The 11,888-nt window shown below is 45.2% G+C and overlaps 1 protein-coding gene across 1 annotated transcript; it reads right to left on the bottom strand.

Annotated features, from left to right (window-relative positions):
• Nucleotides 1–206: 206 nt before the first annotated feature.
• On the bottom strand, nucleotides 207–7,875 carry LOC142923732 (transmembrane protein 51-like). Its single transcript, XM_076064715.1, has 3 exons — nucleotides 7,394–7,875; nucleotides 6,443–6,670; nucleotides 207–2,725 (listed from the first exon to the last, which is right to left on the bottom strand). Exons 1-3 carry the CDS (start codon nucleotides 7,852–7,854, stop codon nucleotides 2,350–2,352), a joined length of 1,065 nt encoding a protein of 354 aa, XP_075920830.1. The 5' UTR covers nucleotides 7,855–7,875; the 3' UTR covers nucleotides 207–2,349.
• Between the last annotated feature and the right edge of the window lie 4,013 nt (nucleotides 7,876–11,888).

Here is an 11,888-nt window from a genome sequence, read left to right as displayed (position 1 = left end):
GCTTTAAGTCGAGTTTAAATACTCGTCCGGTGGAAATGGGGCACATGGAAAAGCGGCTTAACTGCTGAAATCAGATTTCCATAATTTCTGGGGTTTCTCTGTAACCCAAGATATGAATTGCCATGCTGTGTTATTAAACAGCAGAGGCACACACATGCACATGAGTTCGGGATGAATGCTGAAAACATAACGTGTAAACACAATAATTACAAACCATTCTCTTTATTTAAAGACCTCACAGATCAGTTCCACCACTTTTATCCAGTTGCTTCACAGATTCTGCTACATTTTGCATTACTGGTTACGAGTAAGGCTAATGGTGTTTTATGTCACGGTAATTCTTGGTGAAATTCATGGCCAAATTATGTGTGGGGGGGGGGGGAACCACTATTTCATGAAAATTTTCGAGTGAGTAGCCGAATATAGCATACATCACCAGCCATTTCTAATATTTCACAGAATGTATTCGAATGCCCAATTTCTGTGACATCCATGAACTCTGACAAATGGTAGCCTTAGTTATGAGTGGGCCCAGAGCCGTCCTGAAGTGGAATGTGATGGTAAACACAAGTGTTTCTGGGGTTGGCACTGCCACGACGGAGCCTGGCACTTTTTTTAAGCGTGCCACCCCCCACCCCCAGACCATGGTATGAGAACTCATGATGACATTGGCCAGCTCATGATCGCATTGGCCAATTCTTGATGACAGTCGTTAACTCATGATGACATTGGCCAACTCATGATCGCATTGGGCAATTCTTGATGACAGTCGTTAACTCATGATGACATTGGCCAGCTCATGATCGCATTGGCCAATTCTTGATGACAGTCGTTAACTCATGATGATATTGGCCAACTCATGATGACATTGGTCAGCTCATGATGACATTGGCCAGCTCATGATGACATTGGCCAGCTCATGATGACACTGGCCAGCTCATGATGACATTGGCCAGCTCATGATGATATTGACCAGCTCATAATATTGGCCAACTCATGTGGACATTGGCCAGCTCATGATGACATTTACCTGCTCTTGATGCAGTGGGAACATGCAATTCCAGCACGGGCAGAGTCCGGGCGCTGTTTAACTTTGTGGAAACAAATCGAGGGAGAGGCCCTGTTCCTGGCTGACGGTATAGGTTGTATGTATGGACATTAAACTTCTTTGGCAACGTAAGTAGCCAACCATGCTAATTGGAGGTGCAGAAGGACAACAAACTTCACACAAAATGCAGTTTGAAAGAAATGAGTTTTCAATCTCATTTCTTGGATGAGAGTTGAGCATGTGAATTTGTTTCAAGAAGAACACGAGGAACATGGAGGATGCATCCCCTCCCCCCTCATGTCCTGGTCGACTGGTATTTAATCAACCTTTATTGATAAACACTGCCTTTACTATTTGCAATTCGTGTCGTCCTTGTTATCTATTTCACCCTTACCATTTGTTTCGCATCACTCACACAACTTTACGTACAAAAATATTTCCACTTTAAACACATTTTTCAACAGTTAAAAAAAACGTCAGGCAAAAAACTTCTGTGTTCTGTCTGTATGTCAATGAAACTCCATTGCTATACCCAGTTTTTAAACGTAACATATAAATGGAACGCATTTAAATATGTGCACTCAATCCACGTGCATCATGAACACTTTTGCAAATAGAATCCACAAATTCACAAAATTCATTCCGTGCAGATGAAGAGTACACACAATCGGTACGCTCGGTCATTGTGTTCAGTAGGGAAACTTGCGTTAATGCGCAATGGCATTTCTTTTATCACAGCGTCACCAGGAGAAGACAATTCGCGAGCAGTATGTAGATATCAAGCCCTTATATCATCCACTTTATATAACTTCTACGCAATATATACAATTGACAGTACAGCCCTCACATAAACTTCCCCCCTGACTTGACTAACCGCCACGGATCGGTGCAGTGAAGTACGGTCAAATTGAGGCCTATGAGATCCCTCATCCAGCAACGGAATGACAACAGCGCTGCACGTGTACCAGTACAAGAGAAACATAAAGAAGACTCAGATTAACATAACACACTACCTTGTATACACTCGCAGGGACCCTTGGCCCAAAAAAGCTCGTGGACTTTTATCGTCGCAAAAAATATATACAGGAACGATTCAGATATGCCTCTTGTGTCTTGTACCAAGTGTGAACGTTTGGCTGATGCATGGTGGCAAACGTGCCCATGCTGTACCCCGGAGGCGGGGGAAGCTATCATCAATGCATCTTGCTCCACCGTCAAAGTGGAGGAGGAGGAGCAGCGGAGAGAGTTTTGGCCGGCGAGTTGCCACAGACAGAACGCGTCAGCCGGCATCGAGGGCAGCATCAGCTGGCGTCGGGCAGCTTGCTCAGCGGGAAGGCGACGGCGACATCGTAGGTGGGTGGCGGGGTGAGCGGCTCCACCACTATCCTCTCCTCCCGCGCATTCGCCTCCTCCCCCGGCTGGTTGAGCGTCTTGCGGTGGTTCGCCGCCACCTCCGACTTGATCCTGCGGATCTTGCCGTGGTCGCCCGTCGAGGCGTTGCCCCCGGGGTGCGGGTCACGGGGGTCGCCCGTGGGGGCCGAGAGGTTCTCCGTGGAGGTGGCGATGTCGTACGACGGCAGGTAGACGTCATCTCCCGTAGCGTCGCTGGAGCTCTGGTCAAAGGCGATCGCGTTCACCACCTCCTCGTAGCGCGGAGCGCGGAACAGAGAGCCGTCCCTGCGAAGGATGAATGGGGTCGCGTTGACGTATCACGTGGATGCGTCCCCGACGCACGTCTTATCTTACTTTAACTATAATTTTTACAATTTTTTATATGTTACCAGGTAAGGCCCACTGAGCTATGTAGCTCTCTTTCAGAAGCGATCTGACCACAAATGATAGCTCGACGAAGTGGCTTATCACGTGGGCATTTATAGCACGTGATGTTGATTCTAAATTATTTTCTTATTTATTTAGCGCCTTCACTACGGTGCTGAACAAAGAATTATCAATTTGTATGTTGAAATGGCGTGATGAGATGAGTTCATGAGGATGGCAGTGCACGATGAATATGATTATGCATGACATAAACGATACTGAAAGTGACGGTGAGTGGTTAATGATAATAAGTGAGTGATGATGAATGGGTAGGCAAGTTGGGAAGACTGATGGTGTTAACCCTTTCCCGTTCCGATGACGTAGGTGAACCGGAAAAAAAAATGAAATAACTATCGGTACCGAGGCTCCCACAAGGCCATATAGGAGGGCGTATGGCACAGTTTGGCACCAGCTATCGTAGAGTGCGGTCGTGTTGCTACAGTTCTCTGTGGTGAGTACAATGTTTTTTTTAAAAACAACGGCGTTACTACGCCTCTCTAAATAAAATTAACGCTGAACCGCTTGCATGTTCCGAGATTCAGCGGTAAACGGGACGCCACCCACCCTGCAACTTGCAGACATCTCGGAGCGGGAAAGGGTCAATGATGAGAGTGGGGGGGAAGAGGAGTTTGTGTGAATCAGGGACAATAAGTGAGCTTTAAGGAAATAATGAAAAAAGTAGACATTGCAAAAAAGGCAATGATGTTTTATCTAGGGTGCCACGGTGGCAAGATCTTAACTACATCGCATGGTATACAGGAGGGCATGGGTTCGATCCCGACCCTGGCGCCTGTATATTTGAAGTTTGCATGTTCACCCCATGGTCGTGTGGATTTTTCTCCAGGTCCTCCGGTTTTTCCCTCCACATTTAGAATCAACATGCGTTTAGAGTATTTGGCTGCTTTACATTTCTACATGATAAGCCACTTAATTGAGCTATCACTTGTGGCCAGGTCGCTTCTGAAAAACAGCTGTATAGCTCATTGGGCCTTACCTGGTAAACAAAGGATCTCGACCGACTGACTAAGTATTTAAAAAGCAGTATGAGCATCCGCAAGGGCAAACATACGTTATACAATAGTCCTGTGTTGTGCTGGTTTGTCTCCTAGTTTTGGCCAATGTGGTTGGTTCTCAATAGGTGATGTCCCTAATAGGAACACAACCCTCTACGACAGTTCTCTATATATTGGATCGTATTTGTGAGCGTTATCATACCCCCCCCCACTACCCCCATGCCTGTTATGAGTGGAGGGCTAATTCGCGAAAGCTTTCAACCAGAGTTGAAAACTGCTAATAAAGTCGGCGCGCGCCATGTGTCAAGGTTTGGAGAGCCACTCCCTTCAACAAATGGCATGCTCACTTATGGAAAAAAAAAACAAATTTAAGATGCGATTCTCATCAAAAGTAACCGCTCAAAAGGGACTGCACTGTACCCATTTGATGGGTAATTCCAATAACATGTCGATACGTCGACAAAACACATTCCGTCTTCACGTCACATTTTTCCACCGGCGTCATTACAGCTTTGCAGATGGCCGCAAAGTGAGTGTGCATCAAACACCACGTTTACTCTAGATTTTAAGTTTTCGTGACTGCAGGGATCCATACTCTTTACTTCTTTCGGTAAAGTCACGTAGGTATAAAATTAATTAAATCACGACGTTTCGGGCGCAACACAAGCGTCCGTCATCAGGTGGGAGGAGAGATAGAATAGAATCTGTCTCTCCTCCCTGGCTCCGCCCCCCCTCTCTTATCTATAAAACCTCGATACAAGCACCCCTTTTTGCCCACTTCAGCCATTGTTTCTTGCTGTGGTTGTCCCACCTGATGACGGACGCTTGTGTTGTGCCCAAAAAGTCGTGATTTAATTGATTTTATTTTATACCTACGTGACTTTACCGAAGGAACCAAAGAGTACCACGTGTACTATTTGTCTCCTTACTGAATACTGTACCTTGTCTAGGAATTCTGCGAATCCAAACTCCGACCCGGATCTTACAACAACAACAACTTTAAGGTGTTTTCGATTTAAAGCTTTCGTGACTGCAATGATTCATCTTCTTTGGTTCTTTCGGTAAAGTCACGTAGAATGAGAATAAAATAATAAATTGATCAAATAAAATAACACAATAATATTCTCACGACGTTTCGGCCACAACACAAGCGGCCTTCACCTGTTATTGTGTTATTTTATTTTATCAATTTATTATTTTATTCTCATTCTACGTGACTTTACCGAAAGAACCAAAGAAGATGAACTTTAAGGTGGGTATTTGGATGAAATTTTAATGTACGTTTCCATTCAGCCATCACCGTCAGCCACGTTTCTATTCACCGCTGGGTGATGGCGTCCCAACGCAGTCGCCATCCGTCACCGTCTTGCGATGCCACAATCCATCTCACTGCCGCTGCTGCCCATGAGCTAATCCCTTTACAACCCTGTAGTTGCAATTCCATCACCCGGTCTCATCCACCGGCCCCATCTCGCGTTGATTTGTCCTGCCCAAGTCGACTTACTTACGTCTCTAACCTGCGTCTCTAGCTCACACACTCTCTAAGGATACGAGCCAAAGAGGGGTGGGAAACCCACCTTTGACCAATGATCTCTATTCGTGCTATGAAGAGGTCACAGGTTTTAGGCATGAAACAGGAAGGTCCTTATCCACATGCAAAAGGGGTGGCCCCAGAGCGGTTCAGCCATGCGCGATGAAGAAGGGTCATTTCCTGAAATGCCGCTTATTATATGCGTTTCCTTTTAAGGCCGCAGTGTTATTTACGAATGCGTTGACGTTCTTCATTATTGGTGATTGTGCACCACTGCCAATGTAGCATCGCCATGTAATTTCATTTTTATTTTTTGGAAAGATACGTTTCATCTTTAAAGATGACCGGGAACTGTCTTACGGAAAATGGTGTTGTGTAATAAGGTGGCAAGTCTACCGCAGAACATCTGGACTAAACTGTGCCAAAATTACTTTGCTTGCAGTTGTGCCAATGCTCCTCATACGAATGGGTTCCAGCAGGTCTAATCACACGTGTCCGAGGTTCCAGGTCTGAGCGAAACATATTGAGATTAATATTTGTCTTTACACGCATGCGCATACATAACACTGATAGAGACCCTCACTGACATAACCACAGCTACTTAGTGCATCAAGAGCTCATTAACAAAAATAAGTACCACTTTGCAGTAAGTAAATTGTGGGTATACTATGGATATGCTGGCCCCAGTCATAGGAATGTGGTATTTATAGTCTACATGTCATAGCAGTAACATAATCTGTGACTGAAGAATAACGCTTTTAATCAGTCAAGCAAGTCCATGTGATTTGTTGCTCGATTGAGCATTAATGCATTGCTCATCTACTGTTTACAGCCCTGAGCCAGTGGTGGACATTCCACGTTTCTATGGTGGAAGTAAGTCTATCCATTGGAACAACTATTGTTACCTTCTCCACAAAGTGGTGCTCTCATTTTATTGACGCCAGAGCCATAATGATAGGCCGAGTCAACCCCAAAACCAGAATTTGAAACTCGCACCCTTCTGATTGCGAGCCACGATCCTCTGCCACTGACCTGTCCATGATGACCCCACCGTCGGCGATCGCCTCCGCGCGCACCTCCGGGACCGGCGGCTGGCGGTGGCGGGCGACGCACACCGACCAGGTGATGCCGATCACCAGGAGGCAACCCCCCACCCCGCAGAACATCACCACGGTCCGCGTGGACGACTGGCCGATGGACGGCGTAGACGGCTGGTCGATGGAGGTGCCGTTCCAAATCCGGTCTGGGTTTTCCACCGCTCTTCAAGGACACGTGGGGGGACACAAGGCGGTGTAGGACATCACTCTGGGGCAGAATGTGCTGGTCGCTTATTCTCCTCTGCCATCCCAATATGGTCTCCCCCCAGAAACCCTACCTACCTTTTACCTACCAATTATTATTTCACCAGGTAAGGCCCACTGAGCTATGTAGCTCTTTTTCAGAAGCTGCCTGGCCACAAATTATAGCTAAACGAAGTGGCTTATCATCACGTGGAAATGTATAGGAGCCAAATACTCTAAAGGCAACATTTATAAATGTGGAGGGAAAAACCGGAGGACCCAGAGAAAAATCCAAGCTACCACGGGGAGAACACGCAAACTCCAAATATACAGCAGCAGGCGTCAGGGTCAGGATAGAACCCACGACCTCCGGCGTACCAGGCGAGGTAGTTAACACCTCATAGCCACCGCGGCTTGTAAAATAATCAAGTGGCCTTTAAACGTCAATAAAATAAAGTATCGAAATCACAGACCTCTCAAGGACCCCCCCCCGTCCCACGAAACAATCGTAAGGGCCATATTCCCCTGAAAAACGTCCATGTGAACAGCGTACGTGAGACGCGTTTTTTACGTGTGCACGCCAGTGCAGAATGTACACCATAATATAGTGACAATTTTTTTGGATGCTATTGATCGCGAACATCTACGTGTTAAACAGAATGTACCCGTTCGGTCCGGCGCCCCGTTACATAACCGCTCTCACCTCCAAGACAGCATGAGGATGCCAAGCATGAGGATGCCGATGCCCAGGGCCAGGGTTGCGTAACGAAGGCCAGAGCACTTCTCTTGAGACATCGCCAGCTTGTCTCTCGACCCCTTTGATCTACGGGGGGAAGGGGGAGAAAGTTGCAATAAAAACCAGGATTTAAACGCTCGCACGGGCTCCGGTGATGTAAAAAATAGCTGAAATCGCCGTGATCTTGTGTAACTCTGCAAAGAATCCCACGCTTGGAATGGGTTCACACTGAGAGGTGCACACGGCGATGTGAAACACATGCAGTTGACGACCAAGGCAAGTGGGATGTTTTTATTCTTATTTATTGATTGCAACATTTCACCTGGATAATCACCTAAGATGCAACGTCTCATTTGCAAGGATGGCCGAGGGGTGGCTGAGGGATGCGTAAGATCGCAAACACGCAACGGCACCCACACAAAACACATGCAAATCTACGGCATACACAGTATACATTTACACAACCTTAAGTTGTGTAAGTCGGGCTCAAACCCACAACCTCCTCCATACCAGGCGAGGTAATTAACATCTCGCCACCGTGGAAATATTTCAACAGGCGTCAACCTCACTCATGCACACCACAACATGCAGCAAAACCCACTGTTGTACTATACTATGTGGCAGTGGCAACTGGTTTCTCTTCAGTATGAGCCTTAAGTAAACTTAGTTCAACATTAGTAGCGAGTGATGCAGGATCAAGATTGGGGAGACAAAGGCGGTCGGGAGTTTGCAGCGCGACCCCACTGCCACGTGGAGTGTGGTTGGAGTGGCGCGTGCAGTTCCCCGTGCAGGCTGAGCGGGGCAAGTCTGCGGAGCTCGCTACGGTCCCACGCCGGGTGTGTGGGAGCTTCCAGGCCGCTGTGTCTGCGAGTCTGTAGCGCCGTGCGGCCAACAGGTGTCATCGGCTACGGCGGGGGGTTGCTCGTGCGCCGTGCAGCAAGGTCCGTCGTTGTACCGTACTAAGCTCCTGCGTCTATGCTCCCTGTCTTCACTCTGCCACGCTGACCAGCGCGATGAAATTGTGGTGAAAGTCACCCCTCCCCCCCCCCACGACTCCACAAACTGCATGGAGATGGTCCTCATTCAGCAGTGCTTTAACTCGAGAGCTATGCATGTACACACATGTACATTTACACACGTGTACACACATGTACATTTACACACATGTACACACATGTACATTTACACACATGTACACACATGTACATTTACACACATGTACACACATGTACATGCTATGGTACAACATTCAGCTGGAGGAAGTGAGAACCAATCTGCGGAGACAGCGTGGGCGGGCAGGTCGGGTTCAAGGATTCGATGATGTCGAGGTGGCGGTGTCACCAGCAGAGCAACGTGGCGCCACGGCGAGATGTTAACGACCTCGCCCGGTACGCAGGAGGTCGTGGGTTCGATCCCAACTCTGACGCCTGCTGTAGATTTGGAGTTTGCAAGTTCTCTCTCCCCGTGGATTTTTCTCCGGGTTTTCTCTCCACATGTAGAATCAACGCGCATTTAAAAGTATTTGGCTGCTATACATTCCTACGCGATAAGCCACTTCGTTGACCTATCACTTTTGGCGAAGGTCGCTTCTGAAAAAGAGCTGTACGGGCGCCCCTCGGGTTAGGAACCTAATTCGTTCCTGAGGCCCGTTCTTAACTCGAACGGTTCGCAAGTCGGATCACATCAATGCACCGCACTTAAATGATCAGCGTTATGAAATGTGTTCCGGTTCAACAAAAAGGCAAGCATAGACAGCGCTCATGAAGGCATGTAACACTGTAAAAAATGATGTGCAGTAAATAAACATAAAATAAAGTAACGTAAAGAGAAAAACAAACTGTTTTATTTCACCTACATTGAGCCCTGATGCTATCTTGGGGCCAATGAGTCACCACAATTGCACACATACAAAGATCCCTCGTATAGCCCTAACATACTGTGGGGGCAAGTGCTGTTAGCGAGCAGCGCCTATGAAGACCGGCATGGCACACGAGGGGGTGGGTGGCTAGCACCACGCCCGGCCGCCTTTGTCTCCCCATTGACGACGTTTACACACCGCACCAGGTACTCACTTGAGGCTGAGTCGACCTGGAGGAGGCCCAGGTCCCATTCAGATAATCGTCAGCGGTGTTGATCGTGAGCGAGAATTGAACTTTGGTCGCCAGGTTGGTAGGACAGTTCGCGAGCCGTTGAACTATCGCTTCCCCCAATACCAGCACCCGCCATTCGCCACTAAGTGGCGGTCATGTCACCACGGCACCTGTGCCAGGCAAGGTGCACTTTGAGGCCACTTTCACACACACGCAAACACTCACTCATGACACCTCGCGGAAGATCACTCCTCGGTTCAATTTCGAGTTCGCGTTTTAAGTGAACATTGTTATTTTTTCATGGAAGCTGGTTCCTAAGTGCGCGCGTTCACCGGTCGAGGATTGCCTGTATATCTAAGTGGGCTTCACCTGGTAAAATTTCTAGTTTAATAGTTAAGTTATAGAACCTCCATGTTAAGTTATATAACCTCCATGTTAAGTTATAGAACCTCCATGTTAAGTTCTATAACCTCCATGTTAAGTTCTATAACCTCCACGTTAAGTTATAGAACCTCCATGTTAAGTTCTATAACCTACACATTAAGTTATAGAACCTCCATGTTAAGTTCTATAACCTACACGTTAAGTTATAGAACCTCCATGTTAAGTTCTATAACCTACACGTTAAGTTATAGAGCCTCCATGTTAAATGATAGAACCTACGTGTTAAGTTACAGAACTTACGCGTCAAGTTACAAAACCTACGCATTGTGCTATAGAACGTACTCACTAAGTTATAGAACGTATGCGATAAGTCATTTGCATTTGAAGGCAAGTCCCAAACAGCACGGGCTGGGGATCGCAGTCACCCGCAAATGCGAGCCAACTCGGTCCGTTGCACGCGCAAACCGAACTTACTCCGACTTTCCTCTCAACAGCCGATTGAATGCTGTGAAAGGGATGGCTCCCGTGTCTCACTGAGGTGGAGACTGTCCACATTGTGTAATGAGTGTTAACATTGTGTGATGAGTGTTAACATTGTGTGATGAGTGTTAACATTGTGTGATGAGTGTTAACATTGTGTAATGAGTGTTAACATTGTGTAATGAGTGTTAACATTGTGTAATGAGTGTTAACATTGTGTAATGAGTGTTAACATTGTGTAATGAGTGTTAACATTGTGTAATGAGTGTTAACATTGTGTAATGAGTGTTAACATTGTGTAATGAGTGTTAACATTGTGTAATGAGTGTTAACATTGTGTAATGAGTGTTAACATTGTGTAATGAGTGTTAACATTGTGTAATGAGTGTTAACATTGTGCAATGAGTGTTAACATTGTGCAATGAGTGTTAACATTGTGCAATGAGTGTTAACATTGTGCAATGAGTGTTAACATTGTGCAATGAGTGTTAACATTGTGCAATGAGTGTTAACATTGTGTAATGAGTGTTAACATTGTGTAATGAGTGTTAACATTGTGTAATGAGTGTTAACATTGTGTAATGAGTGTTAACATTGTGTAATGAGTGTTAACATTGTGTAATGAGTGTTAACATTGTGTAATGAGTGTTTACATTGTGTAATGAGTGTTAACATTGTGTAATGAGTGTTAACATTGTGTAATGAGTGTTAACATTGTGTAATGAGTGTTAACATTGTGTAATGAGTGTTAACATTGTGTAATGAGTGTTAACATTGTGTAATGAGTGTTAACATTGTGTAATGAGTGTTAACATTGTGTAATGAGTGTTAACATTGTGTAATGAGTGTTAACATTGTGTAATGAGTGTTAACATTGTGTAATGAGTGTTAACATTGTGTAATGAGTGTTAACATTGTGTAATGAGTGTTAACATTGTGTAATGAGTGTTAACATTGTGTAATGAGTGTTAACATTGTGTAATGAGTGTTAACATTGTGTAATGAGTGTTAACATTGTGTAATGAGTGTTAACATTGTGTAATGAGTGTTAACATTGTGTAATGAGTGTTAACATTGTGTAATGAGTGTTAACATTGTGTAATGAGTGTTAACATTGTGTAATGAGTGTTAACATTGTGTAATGAGTGTTAACATTGTGTAATGAGTGTTAACATTGTGTAATGAGTGTTAACATTGTGTAATGAGTGTTAACATTGTGTAATGAGTGTTAACAGTGTAATGAGTGTTAACAGTGTAATGAGTGTTAACAGTGTAATGCGTGTTAACATTGTGTAATGAGTGTTAACATTGTGTAATGAGTGTTAACATTGTGTAATGAGTGTTAACATTGTGTAATGAGTGTTAACATTGTGTAATGAGTGTTAACATTGTGTAATGAGTGTTAACATTGTGTAATGAGTGTTAACATTGTGTAATGAGTGTTAACATTGTGTAATGAGTGTTAACATTGTGTAATGAGTGTTAACATTGTGTAATGAGTGTTAACA

Source organism: Petromyzon marinus, unplaced genomic scaffold (assembly GCF_048934315.1).
Source record: "Petromyzon marinus isolate PM22_M1 ecotype Great Lakes invasive population unplaced genomic scaffold, UKy_Petmar_22M1.pri1.0 PM_Scaffold_622, whole genome shotgun sequence".
Classification (NCBI taxonomy): domain Eukaryota; kingdom Metazoa; phylum Chordata; class Hyperoartia; order Petromyzontiformes; family Petromyzontidae; genus Petromyzon; species Petromyzon marinus.
The sequence above is the reverse complement of the archived record's forward strand: the minus strand, read 5'-3'. Positions and strand labels throughout refer to the sequence as shown.